This window comes from Ambystoma mexicanum, chromosome 10 (assembly GCF_040938575.1).
Source record: "Ambystoma mexicanum isolate Mex_15411 chromosome 10, UKY_AmexF1_1, whole genome shotgun sequence".
Classification (NCBI taxonomy): Eukaryota; Metazoa; Chordata; class Amphibia; order Caudata; family Ambystomatidae; genus Ambystoma; species Ambystoma mexicanum.
The window spans coordinates 802,395,457-802,419,610 of record NC_090932.1 but is presented as its reverse complement, the minus strand read 5'-3'; the positions used below and the strand labels follow the sequence as shown (position 1 = coordinate 802,419,610).

General features: G+C 44.7%; 1 protein-coding gene across 2 annotated transcripts in view; it reads left to right on the top strand.

Annotated features, from left to right (window-relative positions):
* IFT80 (intraflagellar transport 80) overlaps positions 1-24,154 on the top strand; it is a 1,621,792-nt gene that overhangs the window by 876,959 nt on the left and 720,679 nt on the right. For both annotated transcript variants that reach the window (XM_069618463.1, XM_069618464.1), the window contains exon 13: positions 21,415-21,479. In XM_069618463.1, the coding sequence (XP_069474564.1) occupies positions 21,415-21,479 (65 nt within the window). The remainder of the gene's footprint in view (positions 1-21,414; positions 21,480-24,154) is intronic.

Genomic DNA, 24,154 nt, shown 5'->3' with positions numbered 1-24,154 from the left:
ACTCAAAAGAAACACTGGGGCCCTGTGGAAAGGTCTCCCCTCTACAGCCAACAAAGACAACTTCCTACTAGCTACCACCAACTATAAAGAAGCCATTGCCCAAACCAAAGGAGATCATTACAATAACCGCATATATAAAGCCAAATCTAGTACCAGGGAACTCTTCAACATTCTCAAAGAACTCGATTCCCCAGCCCTACCTCCAGACACTTGCACTATAGATATTTCTTGGTGCATTAATATCCAGAAAGCATTGCAAGACAAAATCTCAATGCTTCAACAAAAAATAGTCCAAAAAACTACATATCACAAATACAACCCCGTCACCAGCTCCCACCACACCGGACCGGAACTCCCACAACCAATTCAGCCTCACCCCTCTCTCTATTAAAGAGGTAGAGAACATCATCATGAAGCTAAAACCTTCTAAGTGCCAGGGAGATATCTGCCCTACTCCTATTATTAAAGAGGCAGTGAAGGAACTCGCCCACCTTCATCACATCCCTCATTAATGCTTCATTCAAATCCAGCACCGTACCCAACAACCTAAAGGATGCCTGCGTACTCCCATTACTAAAAAAAACAACCCTAGATCCCAATAATCCGTCTAATTATAGACCCATCACAACTGTACCCTACTCTTACGTCACGTCCCCTTTCCTCCATACTGTATGGGCGTCACTCACGAGGGACGGGAGACGGAACCTTTTTCACCAGAAAAAATGGTCTTCCCCCTTTAAATTCCTCTCTTCAGTCCCCTTTTCCGCTTCGACGGGAATGGGTCGAATTCACCTATGCTCCTGGTTTTGGCTTCGGCCATGTAATTACATCCGCGAATACGCTTTCTCTTCTGTCTTTTTGTCCTTTTATCATTCAGGTACTCGGTCCTCAGGCGTCGCGCTCCTCCACGGCGCACCTCGACTTCTACAGGGTTCAACAGGTGTCCATCCTGCGACAGGTTCTCTCCAACTTCAGACCCCCATGCCCTCTGCCTACGTTGCCTTGGCCCAGACCACGCTGGCAAGCTTGTACCCCGTGCAACACGCTTTCCTCAAGGTCTCTGAAGACAGACTAACCAGGTGGAGGGAGCTCTCCCAGAGATTGCCTCCAGAGGACCGGAAGGACTTCGTCAATCATCGATCCAGGTGCAAGGTAGGGCCACTCTTATCCAGCGCACCCCGCAAGGGAGACGCCCTCCAAGGACTTGCATGCGCAGGAGGAACTGCTTAGGTTCTCATACCAGCACAAGTACCTAGGCTAAGTTAGCTACCAGCCGGTAGGCCGAGGGGTCAGTGGATCCTCCCGGTGACAGTGCTGAGGGACCGGAAAGTTCTTTTACTGGTTCTTCCCCTGTGGGGCCATGCCACACCAGCAACATGTCTGAGGGGGCGCCTATACGCAGTACTGCCCGCAGATCGCTGAGGACGAAACACCTACCAGGTCTCGGCCTGAAAAACCGGGATTACTCCCGAAAGGCAACACCCTAGTACCGGCACACTTATCGAGGCTAGTCCAGTTACCGGCCTCACAGCCGAGGAGTCTCCGGATCCTTCCGGTGTCAGTGCTGAGGGACCGCAAGGTTCTTTTACCGGTTTTACTCCTGAGGGGCAACGCCCTAGTACCGGCATCGTGTCCAAGGGGGCGCCTTCACCCTGCACTACCGGCAGCTCTGCCGAGGGCAACACTCCTTCCAGGTCACAGCCTGAGATTCCACTCAACTGATACCACCTCTTGCGGAGCGGGTGGAGGAAAGAGTCACAAGGTGGGACTGGTGTCAGCCAGGTGCGTGGCCTACAGTTTATCAGCAGTGTAGGGCAGGTTTCCCCTGCACCACAGGCAAAGTGTGCCCGACCCCAACTGCCCTTGGCCGCTCCGTCAATATCAACTGCCACCTCTTCAACCTCCGAAGACAGGTTCTTTGAAAGCGTCCTAGAGCTGATGCAAACTCCCCAGATGGGGGCCATCCTCCGGGATGCCATCAGGGACATGCTCCCTCGGGTCACTCTGCCGGCACCCATAGTCATTCCTCCGATGGCTCCGGTGCCACAGGCCCCAGCGCAGATGCTGCTGCCCCAGCCGGCTCCTCCGATTCCGGCTTCTCTGCCTCCCACAGTACAGGCGGTTCCACACCAGCCTCCGCAGCAGCCACAGGCACCGTTCTCCACTCTACAGCCCATGCCGCCCAGCACTCCTCCAACAGCCCCAGACCCCCCGAGCCTGGCGGACATGGACGAGGAGGAGGACCCCCACATGCCATCTTCAGCCAAGGCCTTCTACGAATGCCTTGCAGGTTTGCCAGAGTATTTGGGCCTTCCTGAGCCAGAGGTAGAGCAGCCCGAGGAGGGGGTCTTAGCAGAAGTCCTCACCCTAAGACCCCCCTACCAAAACGATGACCACGATGTCCGGAAGGGGTGGCTCAAGCCACACTCGGCCCAGCCTGTCAATCAGCGCCTCAACGCCAAGTTCTGGCATATCGAGGAGGACACACTCTTGTTTCAGCGCATCCTCAACCCCACTCTTCTGTGATAGCTTCAGCATCGCTCTATTTCAAGCCTCAGTCGTCCTCGGCCACCTCGTCCTCGATGCTGCTAGGCAAGGAGGAGAAGATCTTGGAGGCGTAGGGGAAGAAGCTGTACTCCAACACCTCCCTGCACCTGCGGCAGGCCAACGCAGATGCCATGTTGGCAGACGCTAACCGAAGGCTCTGACGGAAAATTGCAGACTTCCTCCCAGAACTTCCGGCACAGAGCCAAGCACGCTGCAAGGCGGGACTGGGAGAATCCAGGCTGGTAGCACAGGACATGATAGAGTCCACCGTGACCCACATCGATGCCTCTGCCCGGGCCATCTGCATTTCCACGGACATGAGAAGGACGGCCTGGCTCCGGGCTATTAAGTTTAATCCTGATGTCCAGCAACGCATATTGGACCTTCCCTTCGAAGGGCAGTGACCTCTTCCACCATGGAGGAGGAATTAGATAAAAAAGAAGCACAACTCGCAAACTGCGAAGTCTTTATCTATTCTTACAAAGGCCATGCTCAAGGCCTACACCCAGTCGCAGCAACGCTCCGACAAATGGCGTGCATTTGGTGGGTTCTGTGGCTTCCAAGAACGGAGGTCCAGACAACCGGACCGTTCTCAGAGTCAGCATCAGAGGAAACAGCAAAGGGGGGCTGGGGGGGGCAAGGGGTTTTCCACTCCTTCTCTCCAACAGCCTCAGAGGGGAAAAAAGACATGACACGCCCCTTCCTGTCCACGTGTCTCCGGTGGGGGGCAGGCTTGCCTTTCACATGCAATTTTGGCACCAGAATTTTTCAGACCCCTGGACCCTCTCTAGTCTCCATGGGGTACCGCCTACCGGTACCTCTCCTCTGGTTGCTCGTCTAGAGCCAGGGTATTTACCAGGTTGATGAATGCAGTGGCAGCCCTTTTCAGGGCCCAGGACGCTTACCTACACGTCCCGATTTGGCAACCTCATTGTTCCTTACTGCGCTCCAGGATCATGGGCTTCCATTTCCAATACAAGATGCTACCCTCCGACCTCAACTCTGCTCCCAGGGTATTTACCAGGTTGATGAATGCAGTGGCAGCCCTCTTCAGGGCCCAGGGCCACCACGTCTACCCATACCGGGACGACTGGCTCGTCCGGGCCACCTCTCCGGAAGCAAACTTGAAGCCCATATGGTTGGCTCTCAAGGCCTTTCTCCCCCTTATCGAGGGCAGGACAGTTTGTATCCAGACAGAACAACATTTGCCTCATGGCTGTCCACCTCCCCGGGGGAATCCAACCTGGAAGCAGACAGGCTCAGCAGACCGGGCGCGGACAATTGAGAGTGGCAATTGAATGACCTGGTACTGAAGGAGATCTTCCTCGGATGGATATTTTTGCCTCCCGGGACAACAGGAAATGCCAACAGTTCGCCTCCTGGCAGGGGCAGGACTCCGGCTCCCTGGGTGACACATTCCAGATCCAATGGAACGACATGACCGTTAGGCAGAAACCTGTGCAGTTCCCTTAGGGACCACTGCAAAAAAGTTTAAGACTACAGGTGTTGCCAGTAAACCCAATTGGTAGCAGTCTGTACCACCCAGATTTACCTGGTAGCTGTGGCTGAGCTGTCAGACCCCTCTCAAGAAGAGTTAGGCAGTATTTAGAGTATACACATTAGGTACAAAGAGACAGTAGCACAAGCAAATACTGACCAGAGCTTTGGTATATAAGTATATAATTATTTATTTGAAAACACACTTGTAAAAATACACTGGCACTAATATGTCAAGCAAGTTCAAAAACAGTCACTAGAAATATATACATCTCCCTGATTAAATTATTAGACAAGTCTAAGTTAAAACACCACTTATTTGCAAAACAGACGTGAGCGCGTAACCTTAGATGGCACTCCAATAATTCAGTTTAAAAAGGGAGAGAAAAGGCAGAAATAGGAAAACACACAATACCAACACTTTTAAAGAACCACAGCAAGACAAGAAAGGCAGGGTCTACTGTAGAGCAAAAAGTTCATTGGCCAGGCCCACTCTTGGAGAGAGCAAGGCGGAATGTGCCCAAGATCACACAGTTGAAGTACACTTTAAAAGTCTTTGCAGATAGTTCAAAAAGGAGTTAGATCAGTTCAGAAGTTAGTTAACAGGTCTGAGGTCACCCCAGGATAGAGAGTCAAGGATTTACGGGACACCTTGGACAGTCTGTTGCAAGGGAGACCAGGCGGACACAATACCTGAAATGGTGAGAAAGCTCCAGCTGGGGCAGTTGTTCCTGGCAGCGGGTGCAAGTCGGTGCTTCGTCCAGGGGAAGAGAAGATCTCGACGTGGAGGAAAGCTGGAGGTCGTTGCACTGCCAGGGAAGAAACCAGCCGCGGAGTTTCCCAGTTAAAATGTACTACCCTTTTATTTGTGGTAGTGGTGAAGCGTGGCTATCCGGCCGCCGGGGTGCTTGGCACGGGCGATTCGACCACGAGATGATCCAGGAAGGCAAAAAAAGGCGGACTGGTTAACCCCGCCAGCTCAAAGGAAGAAGACTCTCCTGGAAAAAGATCTTCTCTGTCATTGGGAAGTGGTGAGTTTGGTTCAGCAAGGCTCCACCGGTGGTGTCGTCGTTGCAGGTCAGCTCAGCTTCTCCCTCTTCTGATTCTTTAGGTCCTGTGGCGACTTCTGAAGTTCCAGTCCCCAAAGCCCTGCTTTTATGCAGCAAAACCCCCATTCACCATCCTAGCTGTCAATCAAACATGGTAAGTGGTGAGCGGCTCACCACTGGGCCAATCACACAAGAGTGCGACTTGAGTTGCCAAGGCAACTCAGTCCAGGGTGCCTATTCCCCCCTCCCACACATCCTGTAGACCCAGACAGGGTGGCACCACTTTTGGAGGCTTCTGTGCAGAAGCCCACCAAAAGTGGAACAAAGGGCTTGACTTGGGTTGGAGTTACAGAGGTGAACGCAAACACCAGTTTAAAACCGAGTCCTGGCGAAAAGACCCAACCGGGGAATAAATATTAAATTAATAACCCGGCGGTATCTTTAACATTGCACCAAAAAAGTGGTGCGTTTAAAATGAATGGGAAAATCCCATAGGAAATATTCCGGTGGAATATTTTGCATGGTAACCACTGCCACCAGCCAGAAACTCGACAAGGGGGGGACTGGACAGTGCCCCCTTGAAAAACAGACCCAGGGCAATCGAATTACCCCTACCAGTACTTCCACAATATGATGGTTTGTACTGGTTCTGTTCACAATTTAAGACTAGTAAAGTCAATGGTGACTTTACATGCCCTGGGAGACAGTAGTCAGTCCGAGGGTATGGAGTCTGTTTGGTCATACCCGAGGGCTTACAGGTGAAAAATATACCCCGAGTGTTCCTAGACAATCCTATTCATGAAAGGATTCAGCGGAGTAGGCAACAAATGTTCCCATGACTGGGTGATTTTGGTCATCGAGACAGCAGAAGAAGAGAGTAAAAAACAACAGGAAGACATTGACATCTTAGAGAAAAAGATCATAGCTGACTAAGTATCCCTGAGATAAAGTCCGCTCTAGAAAACATGAAGGCGGAGTGAGCTGAGTGTGTTTGCTGCTCTGTAACCTCCATTCTCCAGTGGAATTGCTGGTGTGCCTTTGAAGACCCAGACCGGAGTCTGTCTTCATTTTCTTTGAACTTGCCAGGCGGAGCTATAAAACACCCACCCCTCGGCGGAGCAGAGGCGGAGTGAGCTGAGTGTGTTTGCTGCTATGTAACCTCCATTCTCCAGTGGAATTGCTGCCGTTCCTTTGAAGACCCAGACCGGAGTCTGTCGTCATTTTCTTTGAACTTGCGAGGCAGAGCTATAAAACACCCACCCCTCGGCAGAGCCGAGGCGGAGTGTGTTTGCTGTGTTCGCTGGGGAAGCGTAAAGCAGCACACTATCTGAAATGTGGCAGACTTCTTCCTCTTCCAACATGTGTGCCGCTGCTGAGCATCCTCATGAGACCTTGTGCCCAACACACGTAAGTCAATTTGGGAGTGTGGGAACTCTAACGCCCACTAAATGTAAACAATGTCAGTGTATTTTGGAAAAACATTTAAACTCAGCCGGTCAAGATACGCTGGCGGAGCAAAGTAGTAAGGGTTGTATTGCAACCGAAAATGAACTTCCTATGACTTTTGCATTTATTCCTAAATCATTAAATGCTGACGTGTGTCTTAGTGCATGTGAACCTGGAGACTCGGCTAACAATCTAAGTGGCAAAAATAACACAGATCTTAAAGAAATCTATGTTAGTAGTGCCAATGATAGTCCTATTGGCAAAATAAGCTCATTGTCCAATTAAGCACAAAAAATACCTATAAATGAGACAAGAAACAAAACTGAGAGCTTAGGTCGCGACATGGATCACAAAGTAATCTATCATAATTCTAGCGACCCGGAAATACTGGAAAAACTAAGCAATCATCTGTCTGAGGGGGCGCTGACCTTCGCTCAGGAGGAAGTTTTTGTGGCACCCGTACAAACACAGCAACACTCCGAAGGTCCTTTGCTGCCTACAAAGCTCTTAATTTCTAGCCCACATCCGTCTGATGCACAAGCTCTGAATCCGGCCGACTCTACAAAAAACCGCCGTGATTCTCTGAGTGTTGCTGACAAACTGATTGAAGACCTAAGAGTAATGAACCAATCAATGGCAGCCGCTCAAACCAGACAAAAACAAAACATTTCATCCATGTTGGAAAACTTAGAGCCACAATCACGTGAAACCTTGTCTGAAAATCTAGTGGCTACACAACCTTTTATACCGAGTCTTGGTCAGAGGCCCATGATAAACTCATTTCAGCAACTGAAGCGGAGAAGGATGGAGCATAGCTTTCACGGATCAATTCCGTTATCCCAGAAACGGCTATGCGCAGACCGGGAACAGGAAGCGGGTAAATGCCTGCAAACAACTACAAAGAGAGGTCCCCGTCCAAGCTCTCCATCTAACTTGGAGACAAGTTCGTCAGATTCTGATTCATCAAATCACACGAATCAAAAAATAAACGGACGGATGTCCCAACTTGATAATGACAAACTTAGTACCAAAGATAAAGGCGACAAAAATAGGCAACAATGTTTTAGTTTCATTGAACAAGTAATAAATGAACTTCTACCTAATTTAACATCGGCCCTGACAATAACAGTTGCACCTTTAATTAAACTTTATGAACAGTTGAATGAGGCATGTCGAGAACAAAATACGTTGCTAGCTTTACTAAACGCGAAGATGAAAAGCTGTGAAGACGAAATTAAAGGGTTAAAAACCAATTTGAAAAATGATACAAAGACCTGTGGCACATTTAAGGAGATAATACGAGAGCAGCTAAAAACAAACACGGAAGATAAACGCCTTTTCGCAGAGGTAGCTAGAGAAACAGTATCAATGATGAAAAGTTACCAAACACAAAATTTGCCTTTTTGGCACAATAGTGACGAGCAAAGTCAAAAAGTTGGCTCACAAGCACGCTTTGAGTCGAAATCTGACAAAAATCTAAGACAAGAGGCAACAGGCGATGTGATATTTTCTAACAGCACCGACGTTGAAGACATCCTGCAGAGAAGCTGCAATGCTATTACCCGAGAAGTCCAAATGGATATGCCAGTATCAACTGTGAACAAATCTCTTAATAATATAATCGTGCCTAATGATACCAGCCGGATAGATCCGCAATTGGACTCTGGAGAGTCGACAGATTCGTCTTGCGAAAGCTTGCCCTCTATCGCTGCTCAACCATTCGCGTCCCCCCCAAAAACAACTGCTACTGAGATCCCCCTGGAACCTTATCTAGATAAAGTGATGGAGAAAAGTCAACCTACTTTTCCAATTTTCCAAAAACCTGTCCAAGGTGAAAACGAAGGGATGGAGACAGGAAATACAAAAAAAGTCTGTCAAAAACAACAATGGAAATCCAAAAACATAATCAAATGAAAAAATCTCCAAGCACAGGGCTCAAGTTAATTCCTAAGGAACGTGAAGACTTTAAATGCCTTATTACAGACGCAATTAGAATCTGAGGCTGTACTTCCAATCAATTTAAACGCTGATCTGAAATCAGCCGCCAAACCGAGCACATCCGGGAAAGCAGCTGCCCACGACACCGATCCTTCAGCGACCCCAGAAGACGATCTTGCAGAAGTTGTCGATATCACGGATCTAATAAACCTTTCTACATACGAAGAGGATCAAGGAGAAGCTAGTGAAGAACAGCCAGCCTCGAACCAGCCCGGATCTACGGGCGTTAAACTTCCTAAACTGGCGGCGGAACCTCAGGAAAGTGCTCGTCCAATTGGAAGGGATTGTGGGAAAACAGGAAGAAGGTGTCAAATTATTAAGCAGCTTCCAGAATCCAATACTTCAATACCAAATCACAGTAACAAACTGCCTTCAGAACCTATTTATCTGACCCTAAGTGAGCGTCTAAATATAATAGAAGGCAAAAAAGCAGCTCTAAAGTTGGTAAACACTAATGATTTAGGTCGTGTAAATGAAGACCAGCAAATAAGTGGTATTAATCTGAGCAAAATTGAACGCGAAATAGATGAAAACTCTCACCCAAAGCAAAGATGGATCTCAAAAACACAAAAAATAAAACAACCAGTATTAAAAACGATAAGGGCAGCAAATTACTGTTTGATTTTAGAGCAGATCCTAAAAGGGAAAGATGAGTTAATCTTAAATCGTAGAACTGTTTTCCAACTGTTTAATCATATACCACAATTGAGATCAATTGCTTCTGAAGATATTAGGACAGTGGAATTTGTCAACGAAAATCTAATGGATGTAGTAAAACTCCACATACACTCACGAATTGTGAGAGATTTGTTGCTGTCGAACAGCTCGGATTTGAACTGTTTAGGCTTCGTTCTGTCTGAATTTCAAGAGAGAGGAGGAGAGCGATCCTACAGTCCGAATGCGAATTCTAGAAATAATTGGACAAAAAAATCCATTGAACAAGCTCAGACCTCCCGACATCTCGATAATCACCATCAACAGGTGAAATTGGAAACCTCTGATCGTGCAATCGTTGCAAACGAAAGACAAATATGTCAGGGAAAAAGCCTGACATCAGAAGACCGTGACGTAATTCAAATCACGTTCGCAGCCGAAGCGATCCCTGATATGGAACCTATAAATGCAATGCAAGAGGGTGTCACAAGGGGGAAAGACTCCTGGGCGTGGTTACCGAGTGTTCTAAATGCCAACTCAGACAAATAATGCCGGAAGGAGCCGCCGGACCAGACCCTAAGGATAGGGTCATGGAACACCAGAGGATTTTCGTATCTTTTTAATACATTCCCAAAGGAACTCAGGCAGTTGGACGTAATCTGTCTTCAGGAAACATGGGTTGTAGAATGCCCTGTTGTGACAAATTACGAAATTGCCTTTAATCCAGCAGTGAAATTAAAGAAAGGACGACCAAAAGCAGGCTTAATTACACTAACCAAAAGCGGAACTTCGATAACTAGGAGAACCTCTAAAATTATTTCGCCATATGTTCAAGTAACTTGGATTGAGGTTGGATCTGCCAGAAATGGCAAAAAAGAACAATTTGCCATCATCAATATCTGTTGGCCGCATAATGTCAATGACAAATCAGACTTTCTTGACCAGATATGTGATCTAATCGACTCGTTGCAGAGTGACAAAGGGAAACCTCATATAATCTTATGTCATGCCCTCTCTTCATTTAGTGGGTTCTAATCAAATTGCCTCTAACCCAGTTGCGTCCAAAGATGACTTTAAGATACAAACGGGATGGGTCGAAGAAATGGACGTAAGAAGAATGGCCCTATTGAACGGATACACAAACTGGGATATACCTCCACAATTTACATGGAGCAATGGAAAGTACCACTCAATCTTGGACTACTTTTATGTTGCAAATTCAATCCTTAAACAAGTCTATAGTCTAAACATAGTAGAAATGCCACAAAGTGACCACAATCTGGTGATGGCGACTATAGATGGAATCAAAAGAACAACGAGGGATCATTGGCAAACCCCGATTACGGTCGAACCAGGGCGAAACAGGATCCGATGGAACGAAAGAAAAATTAACAAAATGTCCTCTATCCTGGAAAATATATACAAAGAAGACTTGAACCCAAACGAAGAATATCTGACAATGTTCGAGCAATACTCGAGAGACGGTGCGTGGCCCGTTAAAGAACAAACTGACCCATAAGCATATGTATGATCCAAAGATGGTGGCAAAGAAGCGAGAATTGAGGAAAACACGAAGACAATTGCAAAAAAAAGGAACCCAAGAATGGTGCTGGAATTTGACAACATCAAAAAAACTTATAAAAGATGGCTAAAACTTCACAAACCGAACATGCTACAAGAAGATGCCGAGGCAATGTTAAAACTTATGAACAACAGAAATCTAGCAAAATACTGGGAAGTCATAAACAAAACAGAAGCTCCTCAGAAAGCGCTCCTTTCAAGTCTAGTCCCAGAGGCTCGTTGGATTAAACATTTCTCAGACCTGTTTGCAAAACAAACTGCTATTGGATATGAACTAACAAATGATAAGAAAGATTGAGTGCTCCAAATCTCCGAACAAGATATACTCAAGAATATACATAAACTGAGTACTTCAAGAGCCCCAGGGCCCGATGGGCTCACAAATCAGCTCTTAAAAGAACATCCTGAGGCCTGGTCAAAGTTTTGCATCAACCTCTTTCGAAACATATCAAAAAAACAGAGCCCCAATGTCATGGAAGACAGGCATTATAGTACCAATATTCAAAAAAGGAGATAGAAGCCAGCAGGGAAACTTTAGGCCAATCGCTCTCCTGGATGTCCTCGGGAAAATCTTTGCAAGTCAAATATTATACCATCTGACCAAATGGATACACGATTCCAACAACTTCGACACCCGGCAAACGGGATTCGTGAAAGGAGTTGGCTGTGCCCTGAATCTGTTGATGCTTAATATCCTGAAAATGGAGGCGATTAAAAATAACAAGAAGGTTTATGTGGCATTTGTTGATTTGGCCTGTGCTTTTGACAGTGTAGACCGTCAAATTCTATGGCGAAAACTTGAGCACTACGGCTGCCCAGGAAATTTGTTAACACCAATACACGATCTACATTCAGATACATCAATTCGCATAAGGCTGAACCAGGCGGGTTTGCTCTCTTCTCCAATATTAACATCAAGAGGGGTCAAGCAGGACTGCCCATTAGGGGCAACTCTGTTTAATTTCCTAATCTCAGATGTAGATAAAGACCTGTCGGAAGTCCGCTCCTTCCCTCCGAAGACAAATGAGAGAGCGCTGCACCACATGGCCTATGCAGATGATATGGTCATTTTAGATCAGACTCCAATTGGTCTGCAGAGAATGCTGATAGCCCTAGAGCTGTATTTGGAAAAAAATGGGCTAACAATCAATCTATCTAAAACGGAGATCCTAACTTTTCAGAATCTAAGGACAAAGAAGAGGAAAAAGGAACCGAAATGGTACATCGGAAACAAGCTAATAGCCCAAGCGACCCAAGTGCAGTACTTGGGAGTAACAATCAGCTCAAACATAAACTATGAGCCAATGATGCAAAAGATCAGACGAAAATGCAGAATGCTAACAGCTCAAGGAGCTGTGATCAACAACAAATATGGGAAATTCAGGCTCAAACCGGTCATGGACTTTTATCGAGTGAAAGTCATTCCATCGTTAATATTTGGAGTGGAAACGATGCTTGGATGCTCACACACCATCTGGCCTTGGTGTGAAAACAATTTTTGGTCCAAGATCTTACGGTTACCAAAAGGAGCTCCGATTGCATGTCTCCGGTATGAACTTGGGTTGATCTCGAAAAATGCCCAAATACAATGGAGCACTTTAACCTTATATCGGAAAATTATGGGAGCCGACTGCTACCCGCAGTTCCAAATTTTAAATTCTGATGGGGCGGCCCAACCAACGTCTATACTGACGATGTGGAAAGAATCATGCGCAAAATTTCTAAGTGATCTGGCAACAGATCTACATACACTCATTAACAACCCAAACAATATTTAAAAAAAACTATGGGATCAAGACTGGACTGAAACGTCAGAACTGAGAAGAGCACATTGTTGCATGAAGAACGCGCCCATAGAAGCTCGACAACCCTTGAAACTTCCTAAATATTTGGAACTCTTCCCTTCTAATCATAAAAGAAGAACTTTTATGCTGTTTCGCCTAAATTTGTACCGCACTAAGGAAAAAACCAACATCTGGAACAAATCAGTAATAACCGATGATGAATGTCGGTTTTGTAAAAAAGACAAAGAAACCTTGAAACATCTCGTCCTGATATGCCCAAAGTTTGACGGATTAAGGCAAGCCATTCTTAAAAAGGTAAATGTCTTGGCAACATGCCGAAGCGCAGAAATAGTGTGGAGTCTGCTCCATCAAGGAGACATCAAACAAGTAACCTTTGCACTAACATTCTTTTTAGAGAATTTGGAAAAGTGCCTAAACAACGAAGGGAAATAACATGTGAATCTGGACGAAGGGTGCCATTTCATCTACCGTCTTTGTTCAGCCTGAAATTAGCTTCTTGGTCCATTTGAAATAGTACGACTTCATCTCTCTATTTTTAGATTAATCGGAAGAACCACCCGTATTCATTCTTTCTCTAAGTTCGCTTGTCTTCTTTTACTTTCTTTTGTTTCTTGTTCCCCTTTCTTTGTCTTTTTTACTGAGGATTTTTTTACTGTGGAATTTTTTACTGTGGAATTCCTGTAATTCAAAATTTGTATTTTAAAAGTTTGTAATGAACTAAAAAAAAAAGAAAGAAAAAAATGAATACAGAGATGTCTACATTTCAAACTTTGACATTAGACAAAAAAATCTGGAAACTGAAAAAGGATATTGCTAATTATAAAGAAGAAATCACATATCCATATCTAGTCCCGGGTTTTTTCCAACAACACAACTCAAACCAGCAAACCAGACGAACTGGAGTGGACAGCCACAAGCAAGATCTCGAAGAAACAGAACGTTTGTAAACTACTCCAACTCCTCCAATAGTAGTGATTCAGATAGCTCTGCAAATGCTCCAAATGCAAGCGGCACTACCCAACCCCAAAGGGGACAACAACAGTTTTTTCAACAACGGGGAAATCGGGGAAGAAACGGACAATGGGGCAACCACGGGATGCGGACCCGCCAATGGATCCCCCCACCTACTTGGTAACTCCGATTTTCAATTTAAGTGAACACACACTACTGCCTGATGAAATAAAGGTTTTGTCCAAGGGGCTATCCTTTGTTCCTGCATCACGAGCAGATTCTTTTCAAACAGAAATTGAAATGCGAAACTTTTTTCGTGTCGTCAGACTACGCTATTTCTTCCATGACAAAAATGATCCAGTCCCAGACAACGACAATAGATCAGGAAAAAAAACACCGTCCAATTTCACTCCCCTACAATCGATGGTATCACCAGAAATACTAGCCTTTAAAAACAAAATATTAAGAGAAATGAAATTTCTGTGCAGCAATAAAAACAAACACAAAAATAATCTCTCAAAAGCAGAACAACTGGCTCTGAAAAATTTGGAATCTAATCCCTTATTTATAATCAAACCGGCTGACAAAGGCAGAGGTATTGTACTCTGGGGATCTGACCTTTATAATACAGAGATCAGTAAACAACTATCCGATCTATCAGTATATAAACCCATTCCCATTGATCCAACCACCAAAATCATGGAGGGAATAGTTAGTCTGATGATACACGCAGCTGACCAAGGGTGGATTAACGATGAAGAAAAACAATTTCTGATTAACAGATATCCGGTCACTCCGGCATTCTATTGCCTACCAAAAATACATAAACATCTGACTTGCCCGCCAGGACGGCCAATAGTTTCAGCTATAGGTTCACTTCTAGAACCTCTATCAGTGTATGCAGACGTGTTCCTTAGACCCTTTGTTAACCAAATGAAATCATTCATCCAAGACTCCACCTCAATGATAAAAATCTTGGATTCTATCACTATTCAGCCTGACGACCTTTTGGTCACCCTTGACATCACGTCACTCACTCTATACTACTATACCCCAGATGAAATGTATTGATGTCATGCTGAAACTATTGGAAACACGGTCTGACAAACAACCACCCTCGGCGTTTATCGCCGAGTGCATACATATGGCCTTAACAAAAAATGTCTTCATTCATAACAGTTCCTTCTACCAACAACTGAATGGCACGAGCATGGGGGCTACTTTTGCCCCAGATTTGGCAAACTTATATATGGATCACTTTGAGAACACCCATATATACAATGACACCAATCCTTTTGGCAAAAATATCCACACATGGCATCGTTATATCAATGACATTTTTATGATTTGGCGCGGTACTATGGAAGAATTTACAAGCTTTAATACCTGGCTTAACCAGTGTGAGTTGTCCCTCCACTTTACATGGCAAGCCAACAATAGAGAAATACCATTTCTGGATCTTCTCATATGCCGCACACCAAATTACACAATTGGAACCAGCCTCTACAAAAAACCGACTCAGAAAAATACGCTGCTACATTTTGGTAGTTTTCATCCTCAATCACTTAAAGAAAACTTGCCCTTTGGGCAGTTTCTAAGGACCAGGTGGAATTGCTCTGAAAAACAAGACTTTCGAGTCCACAGTGAAAAACTGAAGCGCAATCTAATAGCCAGGGGATATCCTCCCTGCACCATTAGGAGATCATATAAGAGGGCGAAAAACACTCCAAGAGCTGACTGCCTTTCTAAACAAGATCGGACCAAGCTGGATAAAATCACCTGTGTGACAACTTTCACCCCTCTCAGCAATGCCTTGAGAAGAACCATTCTAAAAAACTGGAAAATGATTAACACAGAGTCGTTTTCTATTCCACCCTCCCCCCCCGTTTTGCTTTTAAACGGTTACAAAACCTTGGTGACAGACTGGTTCACACGTATCCTAGACAGCCCATCAAAACACCTAAACAACCAACACTATGGAGTTTACCTCCAGTTGTAGGCCACTTCAAATGTGGCAAATGCTTAATGTGCAATTTCACTAAAAATGTTAAGTGTCGAGCTAAAAACTGGCACCTGGACTCTAAAATCGTTCTCAAACTGTGCAACTAAATGGGCTATTTATTGCATCATTTGTCCATGCAAACTTATGTATATCGGTAAAACTAAACGAACCATCAGGACTAGAATAGGGGAACACCGTTCCTGTATCAAGAATGGCACTAAAGACAAACCACTAGTTGATCATTACAACAAGATGAAACACTCCCACAATGACATGACACCCTTGTGGGGGAGATAGGGACCTGAATCTGCGAAAGTTGGAGCAGAAATGGATTTATAAACAAGATTCGGTCAAATGTGGATTACATTTGTATATCGAATGGAACCTGTTTGTACATAAATAGGTTCCTGATCGGTACCATTGGGTTTTATCAGGATCCTCACCATACCTCCATAACCAGACAGCACATATCTATGTCCCAGTTTCCATACATGTGTCTTAGTTTTTCCATCCATCAGTAGACAACAGATCATTATTTTGGATCACGTGTCCTTATGTATCCCTCTTGACGCTGAATTTAGCCATTTCTACATAGCAAGATAGATCAATCATCACTTGTTTTTTAAGTTGGTCCGCCACTCTGTGATTAATCCTTTTTCTGTCCTGACACACTAATGGGAACCATTAGCTTAATTTTACCTTTGCCGAGTATGTCAGTGCCATCGCGCAGATACTCGTACGGCCACTTTCCTTATACGCTCTAAGATGGCCGACAATTTCCCAGTTCCTACAGGCGATTTTCGCTGGACCACATGATCATGTCCACGTTAGTATGTGAGTATTTAACCGCTTGAACTGATTATACGGACTCAGAAATGGTGATGCCGTTCTGCTAGAGGGAAAGAGTGCTCCGAAAATCAAAAGTAAGTCCTCCTCATGTATCAAAAATACGAGTCTGAACGTAGTAAGCTCAGCAAGGACTCTGTGTCTTAGAGTCTTTTTTTCACTTTCCTGTGCCTCTAGAACACCGTTATTGTACGTGCCACACTTGGGTCGAATACCACCATCACTGCAGTGACGCCCATTCAGAATAATAAACCGCTGGTTTCACCAACTTAACAATTCATGGAAGGTATGAGTACACATATGCACACATTTTCTAATATCAAATGGGATATTATTTAGACATATGATGACACATGTTTTTTGCGTTTTTTACATTGTTGTGTTTCCTACACAGCCAGTGATGGCTAATGACCGGCATAGCTGCCCTTCTAGGCATGTGTGAAGTACTTACAGACATCGTTTGACTCATGCAGAGCACTTCTTTGAAGATTTCCCGAAAGGTACTACGATAACTAGAGCGTATTAATTAATTTTGATTTACATAAATGGGATAATTGCGTGATCCTCATTTGCTGTATTACGCAACAACACAAGATGTGGAGTCACATCTATTTGTGAAAGTAAAATACACCAAATAGCCAAATGACAAACATGCTATTTAAATAACTTGAAGAGATATATACATGATTAACTATGAATATGTCCAGGTTGAACATTGTATGAAAGGGCTGTTTCTATTAGGATTCATGTGGAATCTTCACTATTGCCATTTGCAATATAGCTAGTGTTTAACATATATGTTTGTTTGTCCATAGAGATACATCACTAGACATCTCACACCTACTGTGAAGAATATGACTCTTGGGTTAAAGCTGCCGTTTATGTGTCCTGATGAAAGCCTTATCTGGTCCAATATTCATTCAATGGACAACAGTCATATTTGAACTTCCGAAGACTGAACTCTCTTAAGGCTGGAAACAGAGCCATCCTGTTGACACGTTCCCCACACGGCTTTATGTTCACACATTGTCCCGACTGGGGTCTTTGCAAAAGTACTACAATACTATGTCTATGATGTGAAGTCACTTTTTTCACTACTAACATCACCTTAAAAATAGAACAGGTTTGATGTACAATTTGACTCAAGTAAATAGATTCACGTGATCGTTTCACATGAGTTTTTTTTCCAACAGGACTGTGATTTCTCTCTGTTTTGTCTTGTGCTCTTTTAATAATTGGACCCATTATGTTCCTTTTTTGATATGTACTAGAAATATAAAATTGAATATTTCCTTTTGAAATACTAGTCTATGTGCATATCTTGTGATATTTGCTTTGCCACAAGACTGTGATTCACGTTTGCCTCATTTCAACCTAAATAACCAGCCCAGAAGTGTGACACAGGTAGGTAGCTTGTTTTGGGAATTCTTCTTCTGTCTGTTTGGGCGCCACTCTCCTGGCCCAGCAGGGGGGCAGGGTACTCCACCCTGCTCCTCACAAGCTAGCTCTTGCAGCGTGTCTCCTGAGCAGGTCACAGTGAAACACTTAAGCCTATCTCAAGCTAACCTATGTATCATCCAGGGCGCTAGAAGCAAGGCTACTAGGAGCCAATATAAGAGTAAATGGTCAAGCGACCTCCACAGGCTTTACACGCCTATAAAGAAGCCACACCCGGTGTGGGACCTTAATGTTGGGTTGGGCGCCTTGGCGCACAAATCTTTTGAGCCTATGGCATCCGCAGACATCAGGCTGGTCACCATAAAGACAGCTCTGCTCGTGTGCCTCACCTCAGCTCGCAGAGTCAGCGAGATCCAGTCTCTGGTGGCATCAGAAGCCTACAGCACTTTTCACAGGGACATGGTCGTCCTGCGGACGCACCCTGCTTTCCTACCCGAGGTGACCTCCTCCTTCCATCTCAACTAGGAAATAGCAGATGCCTTATTTGACACTTTTGGTCGGTCAAGACCCGGTTATCAGGCCTCCAAGGCCTCCATAGCAAGGGGATGATTGCAGCAATCAAGGAAGCCTATGAGGGGCAGCACAACCCAGTGCCGACTGACTTACATGCCCATGCGGTCAGAGCGACGGCCAGGGCCATCGCGCTTCAACGGCATGTGCCGTGGCAGGTCCATCAGCAATGCGGCTTCCTGGGCCACCCACTCGGCTTTCAGTAAACACTACTTTTCGGACGCCACCTCTAGGTCAGATGCGGCATTCGGGCAGGCAGTTCTAAGAAACCGGTTTTCTTAAGGAGGGGCTCCTCTCCACCCTGGCGCTACTTTCAGTTATAATCGTCCATACAGTATGGAGGAAAGGGCACGGGACGTAAGAGCAATTAAGTTACTCACCGTAGTGACTAACGTACTCTTAGTCCATAGTCCCCTTTCCTCTATACGTCCCACCATCCTTCCCCCTAATAATACTGGTGTCATTAGGCAATGCTTATTATTGTCGACGCGTCAATGGGGACTGAGGAGTGGCGCCGGTGGGTAGAGCCAGGCGAGCGCATGCTCCCAGGGCCGCGCCTCTAAATTTAAAGGGGAAGAAGATTTTTTCTGGTGAAAAAGGTTCTGTCTCCCGTCCCTCGCGTGGGACGCCCATACAGTATGGCGGAAAGGGGGACTATGGACTAAGAGTACGATAGTCACTACGGTCAGTAACTGTTAATTTTCTGCTGAAGATATTAGATCGAGCAGCATACTTGCCGATTCAACATCACCTAGAATCTAACAACCTACTTTGCCTAGGACAATCAGGGTTCAGACCTAGACATGGGACTGAAACAGCCCTGATTGATATTAAGACCCAAATCAAGCCCTAAAGGACAAAGGCAAATTGGCCATTCTGCTCCTCCTAGATCTGTCGGCAGCGTTCAACTTGGTAAACCATAAAATCCTCTGCAACCACTTAACAAGCCAATGCGTGGATCCAATCATTCTTCAACAACAGATCTATGGGGTCTTTGCACCTTCAGCCTCTGCCAAACCAACATGCAGAGTCCCCCAAGGATCCTGTGTGTCCCCAACACTTTATAATTTGTGGGTGTCCTATACCAATTACGGTGATTACACCCAAATACTCAGCCCCATCACAGGAGACTATGACACGGATAGCAAAACCCTTAATGACATCTACCTCATTATTCAGCATGGACTCTGTCTTAATGATGATGAGACAGAGCTGCTTCTCCGAGGCTCCTCATCAAACCCTAAAAAACTTGAGCAATTCACCTCATTTAACATTGATGGGAACACAACCAAAATCTCAAAGGTTGTAAAAACCTTGGACATTTACATAGACTCAGCTCTCTCCCTAACCAGACAAACCAACGCAATTGCCTCCTTATCCGCCTACACGTGCAAATTAATTACTGCATGCAGACTTTTCATCACAACGGCAAATTGCATCACAATAGCCAGAACACTAGTCATGTCAAAACTAGACTATTGTAACGCACTATATTGAAGAACAACCCATCAGAACCTTAAGAAAATGCAAGTCACCCAAAACAATGCCATTAGAGCAGCAATGAACATACCCAGGTCTCAACATATTCCAAAACTAGGTGCAATCTGAAATGCTATCCATCAAGCAAAGAATAGCACTAAAAACCTTGTCACTGACACATAAGTGTCTCGCCAATCTGGCCCCTAAATATCTATCCAATAGTATCTCACGCAACATACCATCCCGACCCACTTGAACCGCTCAGGCTCACTGCCTCAAAATACCCAGGTTCAACCTACAAAGAGCAGGAGGAATTAGCTTCCCAGTCTTAGCTGCTAAAAGCTGGAATGCTCTCCCCATATCACTAAGATCTGAACCCTCCTATCACCAGTTCAGAAAAAATGCAAAGCTATGGCTACAGGATCAAGACTGTAGCACCCCATGATTCCGCCTTTAACTACTCCACATTGACACTGTAACTTATTGCATTCACAGTTCTGTATATATCGTTCTATCTACTTTCTTGTAAATATGTAAACACACGGTATGTAACGTATCTGCCTGTATCTACCCTCTGTAAAAAGAATCATAAATGTATGTAATTTTGTAACCTGGAGGATAAGTGCCCAGATGCTTCAGGGCTTGGTGCACTCTACAAATAAACAAACTAAACTTGTGGGTCAATGGAGTGCATCCTCGTCGAAGTACTGGGAAAGGGATCTTCACTTGGGTAATTCCTATTCTTCCTCGTCCCAGTACGTTGTAGGGGAATGTTAGGGTAACAACCCATGACCCTTTCAGGGAAAGGATTGTTGTTAAGGTTGTAGGATCGGGGTCTAGGATCAGGTGATTGGCAGGGATACCACATTCTCCCAATGCGGTCATCACTGGTCCTACTGGGAGTTTTTCCTCCCATGAGATCCACCCGCTGAGCACCACCCCCAGGGGGGACTATTTGGTAGCGGCCTCACATCCCTGGCCTCATGGGAAGGCGCTCCCCCTATGGGAGCAGTGACAATACCCTGGAATTCGTCACAGAAGCTAGTGCAAAATATTGTTGGAAAAGAGATAAAGACTGAGCCAGTTCACCAGGAGAAGGAAGTCATTCTTCTGGTATTACTTCTGTGTAGGATGCTGGACCCTTTTGTAAAATAGTGGTAGGGTTAGAGTAGGTTTTGGACAAAGGATGGACACTTTTTATTCAAACATCCTGACAACGAGCACCCGAGTTGATGTTTGTTAGGTAGAAATAGGGAGAGGTAGGACCTTTTCTTTATCTTTACAAATATAACGTGTTGAAACATGTCAGCCATTTGTCCGACTCCTTACTCCACCTCACCACAGTATTCTCAATGGAGTTGCATGCTATCCTCAGCTTATAATCACTATTTATTAAGTAGTGAGAGACAGTTAAACTGCATTTGTGCGAAAAAGTATTTCATACTTTGCAATGGTGGTAAATCTGATACATGTTATATGTGTTACTTTTTTGGGCAGTTTTTTAAAAACTTTGTGTGGATTCGTGCTTATGGAAACCACATAATCGTCACCATGCTTATTTAATGTTTTTCCTATGCTTTCACTCTTTCAGTTATCTATATTTTTGATGCCTTATCTGGGAAACCACACGGCGATGGAAAGCCTCTTACACATAAGGTGATATACTTTCTTCATGTTTTAATCCTAATGTTCTGCCTAATTATAAGAAAGTCACAATTCTTCTTATTTTACACTTAAACCTAATGTTATAAGACGTGTTTTTGGTGAAGTGTGTTATGAGAATTATGGAACAGAACAGCTGGACGTAGTGATGGGTGGTTGACTCAAGTTTTATTAGTAACTGAAAGAAGGGTGCCAGTGGAGGGAGATCTACTGAGCAAAATGAAGGCCTGCTGGTCAACATAGTTCCAAAGGTCAACCATAGCTTTTCCCCAACTCCAAAGGTCTAACCAAGGAAGCCTTGGTTTAAAAGGTGATGGTAAAACAATCCCACATTTCCGAATTTTCCCTTTCCTGGTACTTTAGACACTCTCAGATGAGTGCTTTTGTTCTGGCTTCCGAGGTCCAAAGACTTGCGCCTTCTTTCTTTTTTTTTTGCAGCCGCTGGCTAAGGACAGGAAGGGGTAGATGCCAATTCGACCTAGGGGAATGCTAAACATAACAATCAGGGGTTTCTGTAGCATAATGTTGGGATGAGACATGATGTAAACCTGCCATAGCCCTATTTACAAAATGTGATTTCCTGATTGGGCGTCCGTTGAGGTCTTGGTCGGTGTCATTGCCTTTTGTTGATTCCTGATTAATAGCTTGCATGGTCCCTGCTTAACAGGCAAGATCTGAAACATGCTTCTTCTGGCCTTGAGGATGCTATTTGTTTCACAGAAAGGTATTCCTCCACTCCACCCACAGGGGGCATATTCGTAGGATGTTCTTCCTTTTTTACTTTGGGGAGGGCCTATTGACCTTGTAGTTTCTACCTGTCTGGTCTCTGCACACTGTGCCAAGATTCCGGTGCACATTCCTGTCCTCCTCCCTTACAAATGTCAAACAAATGCTAGTGTAACTCTGTGTCGCTGAACAAAAAACGTCGATCACACAGGGTTTTGGGTCTTCGGAGTAGACCTAAAGAAGAAAAATAGAAGGAATTACACCCCCCCCGCCGCTCCTCACATGATATTTCTATGTGTCCACAGAAAATCCTCCTGTGCTCTAATGTGCAATATCAAAGAATGATAGAGCAGCTTAACCAGGGTGAGACTGCAGCACGCCTGATATCAATGGCTCCCACAAGTGACCAAGGATGCAGTGTTCTGTATATCAAAGGGGATAAATCAGCAGAACAAAAACTTCCAGCTGAACTTAAAAAAATTGAACATATTCCATGGGACCTGGGCCAGTGCGGCAGGGAGGGACTGTGATTGAAGGCCATGTGATTCAAGGGGAAGAAGTGAAGAGCCTCCAAAATCTGACTCTGCACGGGCATGGATTGTGTTACTGGGGAGAGATGAGAGCTGAGGGGAACACAGCTCAAAGGGAAAGGGAATGCAGCACATAGTCCATGCCCTTCCCGAATGCACATTTAGTTCAACAGGTTAGTCTTAGTCTCTCAGCATCATTTTAGTCATCATCCTAATCTTGTATCATGTCCTTTTCCCTGGTCCTAGGTCTAGTCCCTTGCACTGGTCCTTTGACATAGTCCCTGTCCAAATCTCTTGTACTGGCCTCTTTCCCTAGTCCCGCTGCCCAGTACCTTATCTTTCTCTTTTTCCTCTTCTCTCTTTCTAACCTGTTGTCCTAGTCCCTCTTTTTAATCTTAGTTCAAGACTGCCATTGTAGTGTCTTTTTTTTATTGTGAATTAGTTTATTACAATCTTTTTACACACTAGGTTCTCTCACTTCACATTGTCTTAGTGACAACATTCTTCATTGTGGTTTACATCTTAAAAAAGGAAATTAGAAAATGTATACATCTGGGTGTGCCCTTGTGAGCATCCTAGTCCACTTTATGTAGCAGTTTCTCATTATTCCATCTAAAAAATGGACTCCTACACAAACCAGTGCTAGTTTCTCACCACAGAGAAACATGTTCCACCATTAATCTGCTGTCAAAGAACTTGCATTCTTGACATATTTCAGAAGATAAAACGATTGGTCAGCCGTCACTGCAGGTCACATCGTTATAAGGTGTTTCGCTGTCTCCATGTTTCCTGGAATCTTGCAAAAGCGACAGACACCGTCATTAGTCTCTTGTTGGGCCCTCGTATTTAGTCGCTCCATTGTAGGATAGATATTTAGTCTGATCCGTAGAAACTGATTGCTGCGGTATCTGCTTGGGAACTTCTGTAGATATGTTGGAATCGTGGTCAGAGCCCGAAGTTCATGCACCGAATTTTTGAGAGATTTATATTGTTCTCTTACTTCCATGGTATGGATCCAGTCAAGTCTTTTTAATTTTTCTTTCATCCCGCAGGGGTTTGAGACAAGTGATTCCATGGACAACTCCAAATGTTCTAATTGATGTAAGCATTTTTCTTTCCATATGTCAAGGAGATCGCGATTGTTTCCTGAACCCTTTGTCTTTAGGATGTTATAGGGAATTGATGGTTTATCCATTGATATTTTCCTCCATAATGAAAGGGATTTCCATGCTACAATGGACTGCAATGATTGGAGCCCTAGTTCAGCTCTGATGACATCTATTGGCAAACTCTTCGGTACTGTCAATGTTGTTTTCCAAAACAAACTCTCTAGGGCGGTCCAAATTTTCTACTGAAGGTTTAGGGTTGCGTCTCCTCCGTAAGTCAAGACTGGGGCTGCTTTTTGTACGTACA